Genomic DNA, 19,888 nt, shown 5'->3' with positions numbered 1-19,888 from the left:
AAATTTGACTTTTATGCTATAGAATTTTTTTTAACAGGTAGTTTTTTTCGTACAAAAATTTTAAATATTTTTTTCCTCAAAAACGGTTAATGTTAGGTTAGCGTTTAATATCAAAATTCATAAAATTTTACAGAGAATTTAAATATGTAATAAAAAATGGGGGTACCCATTTAAAATAAAAAAGTCGCTGTCAACTTCCGGTATTTCCGGAAGTTCTGCCATATTGAAAATATTATTAATCGATAGATCTCGTAAAACAATGATGTGCAAAAAATCTCCGATCTAAATATTGTGGTTCTCTAGAAACTTCTAATGCACGCTCAGCCTGGGCCACCCTGTATATCTATAGCATTCAAAAAAGAATATATACATTTTTAAATTTAATTTTTATTTTAAAACAAATCGAATTTAAGTTAAGAAGTAACTTTGAAGAAAATCGATGACATTTCTAATATAAATTTACATATAAAATGACAGCGACCTTCATTTTATCGTCATCGCTGACGCCGTTTTTTTTTTTCGATCATACGGTATAATATACCGAAATTGCGAAGGCAATTAAAGCTTCACCTAAACAAACCGTCATAGCAGGCGGCTGTAAATCTAAAAGATCATTAAAATGATTTAATAGAACGCTTATTACTACGCGCCAATATAATTTTACGATTTAGCCATATGGATTGAAGAAGCGTCTTAGAAGTTTTTTTTGCCAGCCAGACTTATTCATATTTCGCCCAGGTTTATGTTAAAAACGTCTCCAGCGATGCTGGTATTGTTTTACGTTGTTAGTTTCATAGTTCTGAACCAGGTTTATTGTGTACCACCGAGTACTACAGGCCGTGTACTACCGTCCAGTAGTCACGAAGATGTAGTGTCTGAAGTTGCAACCATTAGAAACACTATGAAAGTCTTGTCAGGTAGGTATTTCTTACAATTTTGATCAGTGATTTATATTAGACTCTCTTGGATGTGTTTTGTCATTACGTCATTTTCAATTTAGGTAAATCAAAACTTAATATAGTTTTTTTTAGCCGACCATACCAACAGGTATGTAGATGTTATTACAAATTTTGTTGCAAATATTATTCCTAATCTTAATTTGAAAACCGCGTTTCGCTTGCTACTGAAATTTTGGAGTTGCGATTTTTTAAAATTTTTAACCCGCTCCCATACCCCCTTACCAACCTCCCACCCCAACCAAAAACTAATGGCCAGATTCTCGGGTGCCACAGAATTTTTTTGCCAAATTTGGTTAAAATCGGTTTAGCGGTTTTTGAGTTATCGTGTTACAGACGGACAGAGAGACGGACAGACGGACAGACAGACAGACGGACAGACGGACAGACGGACAGACGGACGGACAGACAGACGGACAGACAGTCGGACAGAGAGACACCATGAGAAAATATTTTGTATTCAGGTCATTTATGACCCAAATAACACATTTTGAGTAAATTTAAAAACTTTTTTTTGCCGATCTTAATAGCCTACCATACCTGTCGGTATGGTAGACTAAAAATTGGAAAAATTCTTTTACTTTGAAACTAAAAGAACTGCCTATCAACTTTTTATTAACATATTTTAGTATGGGCGGCTATACGTGCCTCCCGGCGCCAATTTTTTTATTTCACAACACGATTTTTATAAAACTTTATATATAAACAAAAATTAATATATTGGGTCGTTTTCGATATTCATATCATTTGAGAAGTAAAAAATATTTTTTTTTATTTGTGCCTTTATAATTTTTACAAATTCAATAAAATTAATATAATAAATGGCATATTTAAAAAAAACACTTGGTATATCTATGTATAGAGACGTAGATTATCTTATTATGGTACTACTATGACCTTTTCTAATAGAATTTTAATGGTACAGACAAAAATTAGTTCTTATAATATTTTTTTCGACCAACCGTTAGTATTATGTCATAAAATGAAATATTCACTCTGTATATATTTGTAATTGTTGTTGTTTTTCTTTTCTTATTTAAGAACAATGGGAAAAATGGAATACACTGTTCATCACTTCGCTAGAACCAAGGATAACATCAACAGCATCTACTTTATCTACCATAGATAGCAATATCCACAATTTACAGGAAAGAACTCACGTTTGGGACACATTTCAGCTTCATGTTGCAGCCTGGAACGATCAGCTAGCTTCCCTGGATAGCAAAATCGACATTTTAAGCAAGTAAGCCTATAAAATACTATCTAACTAACAGTTTTGGGTTACAATGTGTTTGATAGAATGTCTTGAAATGAGAGAAATTAGATCCTATCCTACAGGGGTGGATGGGGAAGTGGAAACCGGCCCGGGAAAAATAGGAAACCGGCCCAAATCCATAAAAACAGAATGACCATAACGCAGAAACATATTTTATTTAGCTTTAAATAGCTTTACACGGCAATAACTAGCTTTAAACGGCAATAACTTGTTTAATTTAAATGGAACACCCTATATATTTTACGTGAATCAGATGCACAATGTAATTGTCTATCAAATTGTATTATACCATTTTATACCCATCGACTTTTCTCAAGTTTTCGTAGAAAATGCATTTTCTTATAATTTAGACCTCATTTATCACTATACCCATGGAATATTGACATTTCAGATTTTTTTATAGCACCATAATATGTACAAATTGTACAGGTGGTAAATATTGCAAGCCCATTAGCATACAAAAAAAACTATTTAAATCTTTGTAAAAGTGTGTACCAATTAAATATACCACCATTATTTCCTACCAAAAATACCAAAAATTAGTTAATTACATACTTTTAAATTGTTTTAATTGATAAAATATTCTAAATAAATGTGGATTTGGTTCAGAAATCAATATAATAATAAGATATAAAAATGAATGTCTCTGTTTTTATAAATAAGCATTCGTCAATAAATGAAATAAAATTTATAAGGTGTTACTTTTACCACACTGTCTAATACACACACAAAATTTATTTTTTTAGTATTTGGAGCAATTATTACTACAAAGTAAACAGTCAATTAATGTAGTTTGAATACTGGCATCATATTAATTGGTCCTCTTTAACAAAAAATATTTAAACAATTTTTTTTTATTTTTTAATTAAATAAGCGAACTATATCAACAATGTTAGTATCTGTACCCTTTGAAAATTTGTTACATTTTTAAAAATAAGCTAAAGTGTCAATGTTCCATGGGTATAGTGATAAATGAGGTCTAAATTATAAGAAATTGCATTTTCTATGAAAACTTGAAGAGATGGGTAAAAAATGGAACAATACAATTTGATAGACAATTACATTGTGCATCTGATTCACGTAAAATATATAGGGTGTTCCGTTTAAATTAAACAAATTATTGCCGTTTAAAGCTAGTAATTACTTAATATAAATTTTTGGACACTCTGTATAAGGTAGTAAAATTTTTATTATTGCAACACAATATCTGATAAATAAATAATTTTCAGTAAATATTTAGTATTAAAAACTTTGATACCCTTGGAGAAATAAAGCCTTAAATTTTTTACTGCAATTTTATAAAATTGAAAATATTTCAAAAACCGTAAGGTATAAGTGTGATAAACCTTAATCAAATTTACCTTTATTTCAATCGTAGAATCCAAAAATAGAATAATATATAGGGTGTTCCATTTAAAAAAATACAACTATAATATTTTTTACTTATTTGGGACACTCTGTATCTTGTAAAAATATTTTTAAATTGTAGCTCTAATAGACCTTCAACGAACCCAAAACTTACAATTTGTAAAAATCTAATCGTTTAGCTACAATACTCCGTGTCGTATGTGGTGAACAACCCTGTATAGTTCTTATCACGAAACTTTTCTCTATACTTTTCAACATTTGGCATCTTGTATGATAATGCCATGACTCAAACGAAACAAATCTAGGCGATACCTAGGCAATGGATATAAATGTGTTCTGACGTAATGCTATGTACAGTCCCTAATAAGAATATTTGGATTTTCGAGACATATTAATATTTTATTATCTAATCTAGTTTAAACCTTATTTAACTTTTCTCTGCTGTCTCAGTAATTTTTAGCAAATTCATTTTAGCAACATTTTAAACAACAATTTAGACCTGGCTTTTAGTCCGTCCCCAATTCAAGCCAAGCATAGATATGTTTTCTCCGTCAACCGCAGAGTTCGCATCAAATTCGTCTACATTTTTACAAAGGGGAGCTCGAAAAATATTGCACCGAGGCCCCCAGTTGTCAATCTACTCTATCGTATTCTTAGTATACATTTAGATCGAGATTATTTAAATTTACCTAATGCTATTCATCCTTTTTTTTTGCTGCCAGTCATATTTATTAGTTATTAATAAAAGAATAGTGCTGGGTAAAACTATACAGAGTGAGTCTTAAATAAGTGCAAATATTTTCAGGGGTGGTATATTTCGACCCCAGGAACCGGTCTTTTTTTTGCAAAAAAAGATGTTGAAAATCGAGCATTTTCTTTTAAATTTTCCTGTACCTATATTTTAGAAAACTTTTTAGAACTTCTTGTTCACCGCAAATTTTTCCACGGTATAGTTTCTTAATCTCTGATATTACGGCACTAAAAGAGATGTAAATACCGAAAAATTGAGGTGGCTCAATTTTTTTTAAAAATAAATCTATTTTTTTTAATTTCCAAACTTTAATGACTCGATTGGACTTATTTGAAATTCGATAAAGATCATATCATATTATGTTTATTTTATTGAGATCTACCAGCACTAAAAATATTTGCACTTATAGACTCACCTTGTATAATAAAAATTTTCAAACTGAATAAACAACAGATGATTATTAAAATTATAAGTGTCCCAGAGAAAGACATTTTACAATAGTTATTTTACAAATTGGTGTTTATGTTTAAAAGCAACTGACGATTATACTGATGCAAATTGATTAGTTAGTTATGGAGTCACTAAGAATCTTACGTCACTTTAGTTAGAAGATTAACCATTCAATTTTTGCTATCTAATCTTTTTTGAGCTCTGATCGGGACCGGCCCATATTTCCACCGGCCCACCGGGAATTTTTCCGTTTTCCCATATGGCCCATCCACCCCTGCTATCCTGTATAAATTAACTGTATTTTCTTTTGTAGAGGCATGGAGAAACTAATAGTTATAGACAGCAAACTCAGCACCATGCTTCAATCCGAATACAAACTCGACAGACTGACCAAAATAGTCAACACCCTGGAAGAATCTCTTCTAGATCTCGGATCTTCAGTTAAAAACAAATATAAACCCTCCAAAGACTCGCTCTTTGAAGAATTCGCAGCCCGTGGTATTTTAAGTTCCCTAAAACTAGTTGAAAGAAAACTGGATAGGCTCTTGATCGGAAAACAAAATGATTTGATGCGTTTGAAAACTCTAGAGGATAGCAACACAAAATGCAACTTGCCTAAACAAACTGAAGAACTGTTAAACGATATTTCATCAAAAGTTGATGTTATTTTTGATGGAATCAATAAAAAATTTGATCCAGATTACACAGATGACTATACTGATGGAAAATATCATGAAGGAAGTGGTAATCCAGATAGTTCAACGAGTTTAGAGCAAAATATCACTTCTAAAAAGCCTTCTTTTGTCACTCATCGAAAGCCTTTAGAAGAAATATTCAGTAAAATTTTAGAAATTGACAGAAATACTTACAGTTTACAAAAAGACATTTCCAATATTAATTACAATCTCCAGAATGTATGCAACAAGACAGTTTTAGAACAAACTTTTAGAACAGTTTTCGAGAACTATCGAGACGATCAGAATCAGTATATAAACTCGTTGCTGAACAGTTATTTTCGAGAACAAAGAACTTATGAGAAGTCTATGTTTGCCAGGTTGAATCAGAGTGTGTGTAATGTTAAAAACAAAGAGATTGTACCCCTATATCCTAGCTCAACTGAAAGAATCAGGGAACAAATTGTACCAGTTACAACAGAAACAGTACTAAAACCCCCTACTATCAAATTAAACGTCAAAAATGATTTGAATTACGTAACAAATCAAAACAAAACATCTTGTGATCATCTTGATATAGATAACAACACCAGCGGTATCTATGTTTTTAAGAACAATTTTGCTGATTTTCGAAACGAAAGATTTTTTAACAAAAAATTCTGTCTGGTTAGAGATGATGGTTTGTGGACTGTAATACAACGCAGAAATAACTACACGCTTCAACAAGATTTTAATGTATCCTGGAATGATTATAAGTTAGGCTTTGGGGATCTCGAGAGGGATTTCTGGATAGGTAATAATTTTCTGGCTAGATGGTCGAAAAATAACGATTTGACGCTGAGAATTGAACTGGAAGATTTCGATGGTAACTATGCATGGGCTGAGTATACCAGGTTCCAGGTTTTGGACGAGGAGGAAGAATATAAGTTAGTTATTGGTGGTTACTCTGGAAATTCATCTGATGCATTGCTAAGCCACGATGGTGCTTTGTTCAGTACTTTTGACAGAAAAAATGACCAGGCACCCGATTGCTGTCCTTGTTCAGTATCATATGGCGGGGGTTGGTGGTTTACAAGGTAAATATAATATACAGGTTAGTCGAGTTTTTCGTAGACAAATTTTAATATCATAGAAAAACATATTTTAAGATAAAAATAATAAAAGAATAAAAAAGATAAAAATGATAAAAGAATGATATATTTGATGTACTGTAAAATCTACTGGCTTGAAAACAAATTTGCTTATACAACAATTGCTGTCCTCCATTCGCGAATTTCAAGTTCCAGAACTTTACGCACTGGGCTACTCAGAACGGTTCTGCAAGGAGCTGTGCGCGATAGCCTGATGCCTCCATATTGCGCGGAACAGTTCTTAACTTTATGACTCAATTGAATGGAGTGAGAGTATCGCGTTCTGGAACAGTTCAGAGCTGCACAACTGCGTGAATGGAGGACAGTAACTATATTGTTTTATCAGAAGTAAAATATACACTTTTTGTGGCGAGACTTTGACGTCTAAGCACAAAAGTAGGAAACTATATTATTAAACTGACATAAAAGAGGTTGACATTAAACCTATATGACATTAAACTAATAAAAATGGGAAAAAATATACTAGTAAGAAATAAAATTTTCAATATACAACTTAACAAGTATATACTCTGTTTTTTTTCTCAGGTAAGATTTCGACAGACGATGACAGAAAAAAAGCAGATGACTTCCATACCAATCCAATTCTTTCGCTAAAAAAAGTTCCTAAAACTTTTTAAGTTAACTATGGATGGGTTTTTATATAAATCAGTCATGCGTCGTCTCTTATTGTTTTTAACCAATCTTATTGGTTGATTTAAAAAAATGACAGATCATATTTTAATATGATTGGAGTGACGGACACACGGACGCAGACGCGTGTGAACTCAACTTTAGATTTTTGAAACGTCAAATTATTGTCAATGTCAAATGGATGATGCTAATTGAAAAGGAACCAAGCGCCAAATTGCAAAAATCAGGTTTTAGGTTCCATACGACACTTTACCATGTATTTATAATGTGTAAAAAGTATCAAGCACCCATTGCGATCCTAGAGACATCTATTAACTAAAGATCCAAGCGACATCGATCGAATACGCAGTTTTCTATAATAGAAAGAGATCCAAAGCTCAATACTATTTATAGAAAATGACAAGTGTCACTTGGTTCCTTTTACATTTTGTTTGTGAGAGTGGCGAGTGCTGGTTTTCATATTTTTTTTATATAAATTTTAATTAAAAATGAGTAAAAGATCTAAACTAATTCTTAAACAGCCGTTAAACGGTAGCCTACTAAAATGCCGTTAATAGATATTGTGACGTCGTTCATGTCGGCGGAAAGTAATGCCTAGCCATAAGTATTTTGCAAGAGCACCTGTGGCTCGGTGGCTGAGGCTATCGCTTCGTGAGCGAATGGTCCGGGGTTCAAATCTCAAGCCGACCAAGACTTTTTTATATTTTTTTTTGCTTATAGCGTGATCTTATTGCATTGGTTTCACTCTTTTTGGTTGGATTGGTTTAGTTATTTGGCGGGTTGGTTAGCGTGGTTATTTGGAGGGTGTTAATTCATTGGTTAGTTGGTTATTTGGTGGGGTTGGTTGGTTTTTACTAATTTATAGTTGTTTTTTATTTTTTTTTATCAGTGTCGAGGTTAGTTGCGTTGGTTAAGTTGGTTATTTGGTGGGGGGGATAGCGTTGGTTAGTCCTTATAAAATTCCAATATTTCATAAAGCCGTCAAGTGCGTCACATCAACGGCGTCATACCTATTAACGGCATTTTAGTAAGCTACCGTTTAACGGCAGTTTAAGTACAGCCTAAAATATTTTTCTGAATCTATTACATAACTTTAGATTGGGTTGGTTATTCCTAAGTTTTTTATTATAGGAGTGCGTATACAGGGTGGTCTTAACTGTATTCCGGAAACTTCGGCAGCATATTCTGCAGATAAAAATAAGTAAAAAAGTTCGTGTAAATGTATTTAGATATAGGCCGAAAATGCTTAGTTTCGGAGATACAGGGTGTAGAAATTTCATTATTACATATTTCGTTTTTTTTCAAATACTTTCTGAAGTGATGTCAATATTTGGATGAAATTTGGTATCTAGGAGTTTCTCGATATGAGAAATTTGATTTTGATGTCAATATAACTCCTGTCTGTAGAGGGCGCCACCTACATATTTTTTAACTGGTTTGAATAATAATAACTTTTCGTCCCTACCTGTATAAAACTACTGAGTACAAAAATATACATTTACGCGTTTTTTTACGTAAAAAGGTATCTTGGTAAAAATCGCTACGAGTAATAGTTCTCGAGATATTTGGAATCGAAATTATCAATACCTGTCATCATTGACATAAATTAAACATGTTGACTAAATAGTTATGAGACTGAAAAATAAATTTGAAATGTTTTTGTGCCAAAAGTTCGACACAGACTGTTTTACCATGATTTTTTTGAAGAAAAATTTATGATTAATTTAAAAAAATAAAAAGTCCCCAAATTAATCATTTCAGTCAAATAACTATCTACTCAACATGTTTAGTTTTTGTCAATAATGACATGTATTGACTATTTCCATTCTAAATATCTTGAGAATGGTTACTCGTAACGCTTTTTACCAAGAGACATTTTTTACATAAAAAATCACGGACATGTACATATATTTTTTCACTCTGTAGTTTTATACAGGTACGGACGAAAAGTTATTAATTTACAAAACAGTTAAAACACATGTAAGTGGCGCCCCCTACAAATAGGAGTCATATTGACACCAAAATCAAATTTCTCATGTCAAAAAACTCCCAGTGGCCAATTTTCATCCAAATATTGACGTTCGTTCAGAAATTATTTAGACATACATTTATACGAACTTTTTTACTTATTTTTATCTGCAGAATATGCTGCCGAAGTTTCCGGAATACAGTTCGGACCACCTTGTATATCACTATAATCACAAAACTTCAATCTCTTACCGTATAGTAACGGAACTTTAAATTATGTCTTTATTTTCGTGAAAATTTAGTCTAAACATAAGGAATATTTTCTTGATGTTCTACAATGTTTATAAAAAAATACTTAACCAGTTTTAGTGTTTTAGCTAAAATGTTAGATGCCGAACGTTTATTTTGCTACTTTTTCAGACTAGTGAAATGGACTCTTAAGAATTCATAGAAAGAAACTTGTACGGCGCGAAAGAAAAGTGGCGCGCTCAGTTCTATCAAGCCCCAACAAACCGATTCCCGCGATCATCGCTTGTGCGCTCTATTCCGTTTTGAAAATAGCGACTGGCGGGAATACTGCCACCGTTTAGACAAAAATATCCATTGCTCCTGCATAGTCACTAGTCACTCTACACCAATCAACCAGCCGCGGGGCTTTTTTACGCAGTAACGCAACTATTTAGCTCGAACGAGGCATTACAGTGAAATGTGAACGAGAAAAAAAAATATCACCCTCATCAAGTGCGCGTTTATTTGAATCTAACGGTTTTTTTCATGGAAAAACAAGCGCTGAATGAGGAGGTATCCATCACCAAAGTCACCGTGAAAAAGGAAGAGAATATTAAGGTATTTATTGTCTTTTGATATTTGTAATTTGGTTTATTGTAATGTCTGTTGATTATACAGGGTGGCGCACCTCATTCGCCTCCGTTGATTATACGAAAACGGAAAGATGTAGAAACAAAATATTTTATGGGTATATATGGGGAGGCAATGTGCACACTTTAAAATTATTTTGAAATATACAGGGTGTTTTAGAACTAAGATCCATACCAAAGTTATATTTTTTCTTATGGAACACCCAGTATTTTATTTCATTTTTGGATTCGTGAGCCAAAAAAAAGACATTTATTATAAGGGTAAAATATGTTTAAAATCTTTGGTTTTTGAGATATTTAAAGATATTTAAATTTGCATGCTACTATAGAATAGATTATTAACACCCTGTACATTACTTTTCAGAATTAATTCTTGTGCTGAGTTTAAAGGTAAAGAAATAAACTTTACTGGAAAGTGTTATTACTTTCCTAAATTTATACACGGGTATCAAAAATTGCTGATTTAATTTAAGGATTTATTTTACATAAAAACTTTGTTATTTCAAATACAACACCCTGTATTTTTTATAATAAATCGAAGCAGATCCAAATGCTCTTTCAAATTATATTAGCGTTTCCTATACCTATCTAGCTGAGATTTTGAATAAAGAGCAATTTTTCAATAAAATGGCAACCAAGAGAGCTAGTGTCATCATGGCAGGTTTTTTTTATTGACAGTTAGTAGCTATTTTCAAAATGGAAATTAGTTTATGGATTTATTTAAACTTATACCAGTTTACTTTTACTTAATTTACCTACAATAGTTTAATAAATAATATTTATGAAATATGTATTTATTATTCTATCAAGAAAAACGAAGAAGTAGTTCTTTGATTTATTTTACCATGACTTGTAGATATATGGATTTTCTATAAAAGAGACAATTACGGCAAATTCGTTTTCTTCACTTCCAATGACAGGTTTCTGCCTCTAACAGGTTTTTTATAAACCACATTACCAGCTCTGCAAAATAGGGCAAGTAGTTTTTCAAAGGAACGCTTATCAGGAAGATTTCTATTTTTGGATACCTTTGAGCATAAGCTCTTGAGGCCAAGAAGCAATTTTCCTAACAAAATAAAATCACTAGAAAAATATCCATTCGTTCCTATAGCAAATATTGCTTTATTTTTCTTGATAAAATAATGAATACTTATTTATTAAACTATTGTAGGTAAATCTAAGTAAACTGTTATAAATTCTAAATAATAATGTCCATAAACTAATGTCTACTTTGAAAATAGTTACTAACTGTCACTAGAAAATTACCATGGCGACAGCAGCCATCTTGATTGCAATTTTATTTAAAAATCGCTTTTTATTCCAGAAATCACAGGCTAGATATGTATAGGAAACCCTATTATGGTTTGAAAGAGCATTTAGATCTGCTTCAGTTATTTTATAATAATTATTATTCCCTATTAAAATAAATTTGTTATTTTTAAAATGATCCATGTATTCCTTCCTTTTTCTTTAAACAGAACCAGGGCGCTTGGATCTCTATCAAATAATAATTAAAAATTATCTGATAATTGAAAAGGATCCATCAACCAAAAAAATCTTAAAATTATATTTTTGCATGTAGGAAATATACAATTCAATAACGTCCATCATTAGGTTCTAAACCAACAACATTTTATTGTGAGAAAATGTACTAAAAACATAACAAACTTAAAAAAAACATGATACACATATAACCCCTGATTATGCAAATTGACAATTTGGCGCTTGGTTCCTTTTCAATTAGCATCATCCAAATATCCCTTGAATTGCATATTTGCGATCATTTTCCCGATTTTCCGATACATTTCCGATATTTGTCTCTGGTGATATTCCTTCTGTATTTTGGTTTGTGTTACTACTTGTGTTTTTTGTGTTTTTTAAAGTTAAGTGTTTAATGATAGTTTAGGTTTTTATATAGTTTAGGTGTTTCTGTTTTTTATATACTGTTGCTGTGCTTAGTTCCTCGTTCCTCGTTCCCAAATTTGTGCTAATTACGTAAGTATTCTATTTTATTAATGTTAAAAGACTTAACTAACATTAAATTATATTTTTTAGATGATGGATTCAAATAATTTACCAACTACATCCGCATCTTATAGTTTTGAAGCATTAGTATGTATTTATTATTATGTATATGACATTATCAGTATGAAAATTACCAGTAGATTTTTGCCAAAGAATGGTACCTATTACAATTTAATCCATGCTATGAATTTTAGGATTTGCAGTGCAAACAAATTCATGGCAATGAACTTGCCCAGAAGTTCATACAGAATTTGTGTTTGTATTTCCGACAAAATTTTCCTAATTTGAATGCTATTGGAGTAAGACAGTTTCTTTTAAATAAATTTAAATATTTTTGAGAAAAAAAAGATATATAGTATGTATGTTTAGCCCTAACATAGGTACCTATTATTACAGTGATAATAATCTGTACCAATTATTAATAATGATCTTTATTATCAAAGTATACAGATTAATATTGCATAAAATATTACCCATGGAAATATTTGTATTTTATAATCAATATTACAAACAGTCTACATAAATCTAGGAAACATCAAGAGCACTAAAAATAAGTGAAAAGTCTGTACGGAAATTTGAGAGTGGCCCAACATCAACGACCTTGGTACTTTCCAAGAAGAAACGTAAGCCAAAAACTGATGATGTTAAGGAGTCCACAGTATTCGAAATCCGTAATGAAATTTATGACATGTACAAAAATTGTAAGTATATTTTTGATAAGCTATTCATAAAATGTAATTATTGAAGTTACATTTGATTTATTTTGTTTTCAGGTTACAACATAAAAGTGAAAAACGTATTTTTACATTTCAATTTTACATTCAAATTCAATTTAAATTTTCACATACACTTAATAATATAGTTTTTCTTATATTTTTGTGGTAACAATTAAATATATACTTTTCTTGTTTTTCTTTGTTGTATATGCATACAACAAGGGAAAAATAAATTAATTATGTCTTATCTACATATATAAAATGCTAATGTTTATCTATGTCGTCTCTACTGAAGTAACGACTTGCTCTAAAAAGTTGCTTTTTTTACTAAAAGATTGCTAATTGGCTGTTCTAAAAACTGTCGTCGCTGGATTTTTTGTTTTTCATTTAATTAAAAAAAAATAAAAAGTATTTTTTTTTTCCTGATGTGGCGGATGCGCCAGGCTTCAACTAGTAAATAAATAAAGGTAAAGATGTTAGAAAAGGTAATTGTAAGGTGTAGGTTTTGAGTGCTGTTTTAATGTAAGTTGTAATTTTTAGGCACATTTTCTTTGCATGTTCCTTTAAAATTATCAACTCCATTTATCTAATAATTTACAAAAACATATTAATTTGCATCATATGTATAAATAATTTTGTTTTCTTTTGCTGAATATGTTATGAGAGTGGGTAGTGGGTATTGTTTTTTGTGTTAACGGTTTAGATGTATATTTAAATTATAAAAATATATTCTTAATCGAATTATATTTATGTAGGTGTACCAGTAACACTTGACTCTTTACTGCAATCGTTGAAAACCAAAGAAAAATATTATGGCAGCAAATCAAGTTTGCACAAAATATTAAAGAATGCAGGTTTTCAATATAAACAGGAGGATAACAGAAGGGCCTTGATGGAAAAAAAACACATTTCTTTTTTGAGAGGACAGTTTCTTAAGAGGTAGTGGTCAATTTTATTTCCAATAATTATGTGTGCCTACAATATATTTTTTTAGATACATGGAAAATGATATGTTGGGTGATAACAAGAGACAGTGTGTGTTTCTAGACGAGACATGGATTTTTTCTAATGGCTCTTTTAGAAAATCTTGGCAGGACAACAACATTCGTTCCGTGAGAAAGCAAACAGCAGAAGGTCATAGGTAAAGTTTTAAAAGTGTTAGTTATATTGCTGGTTCTGAACTATATTTCTGTGAGGTAGCTTTTTGTATATTGGGTGGTGTATCGACATTGGAAACATAGGAAATCCCATTCAAATTTTGAACTGTCCAAATATTGCTGCCCTTATGGATTTTACAGCGAAGTCGTAAATAAAATTTTTAAAGGTTTTATGTATGGTAAATACACATGCCCAATTTGAACAATTTTGGACCAGCTGATGTTGAGTAATTTAAGCAAAACTGTATCTTTTTTTATTTTAAAACTGAACAGGTAACAATAAAATACCAGTGAAAAACCGACACACAAACCCTGATTTTTTCATTGTCAAAAGTAATTTAATTTTAATAAAATTTTAATATTTAGGGGAAATTAAGCAAAACATGTCAGATACACGGTCTAAGCTATTGCCTGGCTTAGTACCTACCATTATATCATGCTCACTTTTTCTTTATGTGTATACCAATAAATTATTACTACTACTGAATATTAAAATTTTATTAAAATAAAATTAATTACTTTTGACAATGAAAAAATCATAGTTTATAAACCTTAAGGGGTGTCGGTTTTTGACTGGTTGTTGCCTATTCAGTTTTTATAGATGCAGTTTTTCATAAATTACTCAAAATCGGCTAGTCCAAAATTATTCAAATTTGGCATGTGTTTTCTTCTTGTTTCCAAAGGTTTCCAACGACGATGCACTACCCGGTATAATACTTTATACACTAGTTCTTCTGCAGTAATGCATATTAATACTGCTTTATATTAACTAGCAATGCTAAAAGTATTTATATTAACATATCAGTAAATAAGTGATCAAACTTTGTTTTTAACTGAAATATTACATTTATTCTATTATTTAAAATTTTGTTGGCAATACATATTACTATTATTATTTTTAACCACCTACTTTATTTTTAACCATATTTTAATTTCAGATATATTGTATTACATGCTGGTAACCAGAATGGCTTTATAAACAATGCCGAATTGATTTTCAAGTCAAATACTAAGAAGGGGGATTACCATGGCTCCATGAATGGAGAAAATTTTGAGAAATGGTTAAAGGAACAATTACTTCCATCTCTCCAAGAGCCTTCCTTAATTATATTAGATAATGCTGCCTATCACAGCAGGCAGTCATTAAAATGGCCCACTAAAAGTTGGAAGAAACCTGATTTAATAAACTGGTTAATTGAAAAAAGCATACCATTTCCTGAATCTGCAACAACAGATTTATTGTGGGGTATTATTTCACAAGTACCCAAACACAATAAATCTTTTGTTGCAGATAAAATTATCCATGAGGCTGGTCATGAAGTACTACGTCTGCCTCCATATCATTGTCAATTTAATGCAATTGAAATGGTGTGGAGTCAGACAAAACGGTATTATGACCAGCATATTTTACATATCAAAAATCCCGAACAATGTTGGAAGGAAGCATTAGATAGTGTAACAGTTGATCAGTGGGCCAATTATATCAGACATACTGATAGAATAATTAAGGAGGCATGGGAGAAAGAAATTGAGATTACACAACAACCCCTTATAATTAATTTAGGCAATAGCGATTCTGAGAATATATCTGATAGTGAGTGATAGTGGGTAAGAAATTTGAATAATTTTGCTTTCATTGTAGAATTTAAAATAAAATATTTGTAATAGGTCCATGAGGAAGGACAACAATCAAATTAGACTCAATAGGATTACAATAACATAGTGTACTAATGAAATATTTAAAGAAATGGGGAGAAGCGGGACACTGAATATTCCTGCCCTGTTGGAAAGTTTTAATAGATACTCAGAAGTCTTAGAACTACAAAAAGAACATACTACTAGAGCACAAAAATAACCTAGTACGCATAATTGTAGGTGTCATTACTGGAAACTGCCCTGGGGGTAAACCTCGTGAGATCGAAGATTTCCAACGACAACTACTGCATATAATGCGGAGAGGAAGAAGAAACCACAGAGCACCTGCTGTGCCACTGTCCGGCACTGGAATACCGACGCTTTAAAACGTTGGGATACGGTTTTTTGGAGGGACTAGATGAAGCAGCAGAAGCCAACATCAGCGACATCGGGAACTTTGAAGTGAGTTAGAAGTGCTTTCGCGCAAAGAAAGAATGAGAGTAAGATATACAGAGGTATTGCAAAGAGAGAATGAGAGGAATAATACAGATGTATTGCAAAGAGAGAATTAGAGGAATAATACAGAGGTATTGCAATGGGCCCAAGGCCTACGAGTGAGGGATCAAACAGGATCCCAAACCCCAGCAACCTAACCTAACCTGACCTACTCAGAAAATCTACTCAAACATATTTTATGATTCCGGAAGTCTATAGCAGTTTTTGTTTACAATTATTTATTTCAATTTACATCCATTGCTATTAGAAAATATGCCCGGTGGCTTAGAGGTATAGCTCTTATCTACCAAGGTTATTATTGTATAAATGAGACAGCATAATATTACTTATATGAGTAACAATCAATTTTTTTATGGCAAAGTAATATGTTGATTTGCATACTAAGATGATCAGGTCTGTCTCTTATGTATCTTGTTTGTCATGGAACGAGGTAATGCAAACTACACTGATTGTAACTTAGGAAACGGGTAAGGAATAAAATACTTTTTCTGGCGAATCAGAATAAATTTAGTTTAATCTGGGTATGGAAATTCTAGAATTAGGAATAAGTAAACAACTTGAAAAAAGGTTTAGGCATATTTTCGATCAGATTAGTTTCTGTATATGTATACCAAAGGGTACATCTGAAGTAAAATTAAATACTGGATTCAACATCATAGTTTATACTTACAAACAATCATCGTTTACACGGGAAAACTTATACTAGAAAAATTTAGATCAATTTAATTATATTAATAGCCACTATTTAGCATATTTATCATCTTATTTTACCACTATACTGGTTTCTGCTGGAACTGAAAAAGTTTCTTTTGTCTGACAAAAATAATAGAAGCTATTCTAAAAAATTGCTAAATTATGTTGAGCTTTTTATAACGTATCCTAATTATTCTTGAAGAAGCGTTTTTATAGGTTCAATAGATCTTATTTGCATTATTATTGTTATTTTTTTTTAATTTTTATATTTTTCTGTAGTACGTAACGATGATAAGGTAATATGTCTACAATAACAATTATGATTTTTTAACAACCAATATATTGCTTGATCCCTCTTTATTGGTACTGAACATATCCATTATAATAAAGATTTGTAGACAATTAGGAATTATTATACATAATTAGGTATTAGTGGCAAAACATTATTCTAAAAAGATATACATCGAGGGAAAAATAAGTGCAACCCAGATGGTTGTATTAACCAATAAGTGTTCAATAACCATGAATAAAGTTTGTATACCATCTCATCTGTTGTACAAAAAACTGGAGTAGCTGTAAAATGAAGACATCATATGATAGGTAAATAATATTAGCTTTTAGTAATGTAGAGATACTAAAAAGTCAAAACGTACTGGTTTTGAAACAAAAAAAAAAGATAAGTTTTAAACCAACATTTAAGGTATAACATTCGGTGTTTGTGAATTGTTGAAATTATTATTAATAAAATATTTTGTTTTATTTATATTGTGTTTTATTTATTTTTGTGCAATATTAAACTAATTGTACATAAATTATATTGATAAATATATTTAATAATAAAAGCAGGTAATTTCTTGAAATTGAATGTAACAAATAGTTCTTTTTGACAATTTTTTTGTATCTGGCAATTTGTTTAGCACATCATCATTATTTCGCTTATACCGTCCACTGCTGGACAAAAGTCTCCCTTAACTCTAGCCATTTCTTTCTATTTTGTGCCACTTGAATCCAGTTTTCAGCCATCCTCTTAATATCATCTGTCCATTGACTAGGAGGTTGTCCCCTGCTTATAGGCCTCGTATCTTGGTTTCCATTCCACAAGTCTCTTTGTCCACCGTCCATCTTTCATCCTAGCCACATGTCCTGCCGAATTCCATTTAAGATGTAAGACAGATATCACAGCATCTCTTACTCCTGTTCGATTTCGTATTGTATGATTGGGTATCTTATCTCCAAGTGTAACTCCCAACATGGACCTTTCCATTTTCCGTTGCATGACCTGTATTCTATGTATGTTCTTTTTTTGTCAAAGTAAGTGTTTTAGCTCCATACGTGAGGACAAGCAGGACACACTGGTTAAAGATCTTTCTTCTTAAACATGGAAAAATCAGATCTCAGTATATTATGCCTAGTTTACCAAATGCCGCCCACGACAAACCTAATCTTTGTAGTTTTTTTAGCACACCTTAGTTTATTTTGTATTAATACACACCTTAAATATACTGACTCGATTAGATTTTTCAGTTTTAAACATTTTTTTTTCATAAAGTTTTGAAGTATCTTTTGACTTTTTGACATTAAAATTTTAAATAAATTTTCCGCCTTGCACGCACTTGTACCAACTTATTTCTTTATAAAAAAAAATAAACTACTTTGAAATTAAAATGACAGACACATCTATCAATGTCAAGGATCTTCTCGTTGGACAGACTATAGCTATAGAGACGTGAGAAATATAAAATAACACGCGACCGGTGCTATCCCCAAGTCTCTTCCTATATTTGTACAACTGTACCACGGAAATTATAAAGTGTTATATAATATAAATTAAAAATTATGAGTTTGTTGTAATAAATTCTAGAATATATGCCAAGGGCGCACTGTATACAGGGTGTCCCAGAAATACGTGCAAGTATTTTAACTGGTAGTATAGTATAACCCCAGAAACACGCCTATGAGTTTTTTTTCGCGAAAAAAAATTTTGAAAATTTGAAATTTTTTGAAAAACTTTTTGGAATTTTTGTTAGTTTTTAGTTAAAAACACATAATTTCTTGATAATATAGCAACATAGGTATTAAAATTTACAAGAAAGAAAATCCAGAAAAGATCCGGTGGTTCTCAAAATTTTAGCAAAAAATCATTTTTTCTGGAAATTTTCAAAGTAAAATAACTCCGTTAATTTGGACTTATTTGAAAAACGATAAAGAGAAAATATGTTTCTTTTATTGAGATCTACCACCCCTTAAAATACTTGCACTTATTTCTGGGACACTCTGTATATATATAAATTATAATCTCGGGCAATTATTGTCTGTAGAAACTTTGCCCTCAGTGATTAACACCCTTGTTATAATTCCCTTTTAATACCTTAAATAACTATAAAAATATTAAACTCCTATACAACACTGAAACCTGAATAAGCTCACCCTATATCTACAGGGTGAGTCTTAAATAAGTGCAAATGTTTTCAATGCTGGTAGATCTCGGTAAAAAATCATATTTTTGTATATATGATTTATTTTTAAACAATTTTGAAAGCTACCGGATTTTTTCTGATTTGCATCAAAGAGCAATATCAGAGATGACTGTGGAAAAATTTCTAAAATATACAGGAAAATTTAAAAGAGGCATTATTAATAATTTCAAAAATGCACGATTTTCAACATCTTTATTTTGCAAAAAACCTTATAGACATGTTCCTGGAATATTTGTACTTATTTAAGACTCACCCTGTACAATATACTTAGGCAAGGGAAAATTATCTTTTTATTTTGTTTTAGTTGCTTTGAGTCAAATTTGAACGGCCTCTACTACAGAAAACCATACGTAAATGACTATTTCCGAGGAATCATTTGGGAGCATTGGTTGGGAAACTATTCATTGAAAAAGTCCGTCATGATGGTCAAATCCAACGGATACACCCAACTCTACCATCCAAACAGAACTCGAGTCGAGGAACCGTGAAATATTGCATTTTAATTTCAAACTGAAATAAAAAACATATTTTTGTGTTTTTTGAATTTCCCGCTCTGTATATCAGAAT

At 31.2% G+C, this 19,888-nt stretch overlaps 2 protein-coding genes across 2 annotated transcripts in view; both read left to right on the top strand.

Annotated features, from left to right (window-relative positions):
- The first annotated feature begins 360 nt into the window (after nucleotides 1–360).
- LOC115883625 (angiopoietin-related protein 3-like) lies at nucleotides 361–19,861 on the top strand. Its single transcript, XM_030901985.1, has 4 exons — nucleotides 361–917; nucleotides 1,998–2,199; nucleotides 5,115–6,551; nucleotides 19,626–19,861. The coding sequence occupies exons 1-4, from the start codon at nucleotides 743–745 to the stop codon at nucleotides 19,807–19,809; spliced, it is 1,998 nt and encodes a 665-aa protein (XP_030757845.1). The 5' UTR covers nucleotides 361–742; the 3' UTR covers nucleotides 19,810–19,861.
- LOC115883627 (sine oculis-binding protein homolog B) overlaps nucleotides 9,624–19,888 on the top strand; it is a 54,410-nt gene continuing 44,145 nt past the window's right edge. Inside the window, exon 1 of the mRNA XM_030901988.1 lies at nucleotides 9,624–10,070. Within this exon, the coding sequence (XP_030757848.1) occupies nucleotides 9,999–10,070 (72 nt within the window). The 5' untranslated portion in view covers nucleotides 9,624–9,998. The remainder of the gene's footprint in view (nucleotides 10,071–19,888) is intronic.

The sequence above is a fragment of the Sitophilus oryzae genome, unplaced genomic scaffold, assembly GCF_002938485.1.
Source record: "Sitophilus oryzae breed Bouriz unplaced genomic scaffold, Soryzae_2.0 scaffold_1974_pilon_pilon, whole genome shotgun sequence".
Classification (NCBI taxonomy): domain Eukaryota; kingdom Metazoa; phylum Arthropoda; class Insecta; order Coleoptera; family Curculionidae; genus Sitophilus; species Sitophilus oryzae.
Note: the sequence above shows the minus strand (reverse complement) of the source record. Positions and strands in the feature narration are given on the sequence as shown.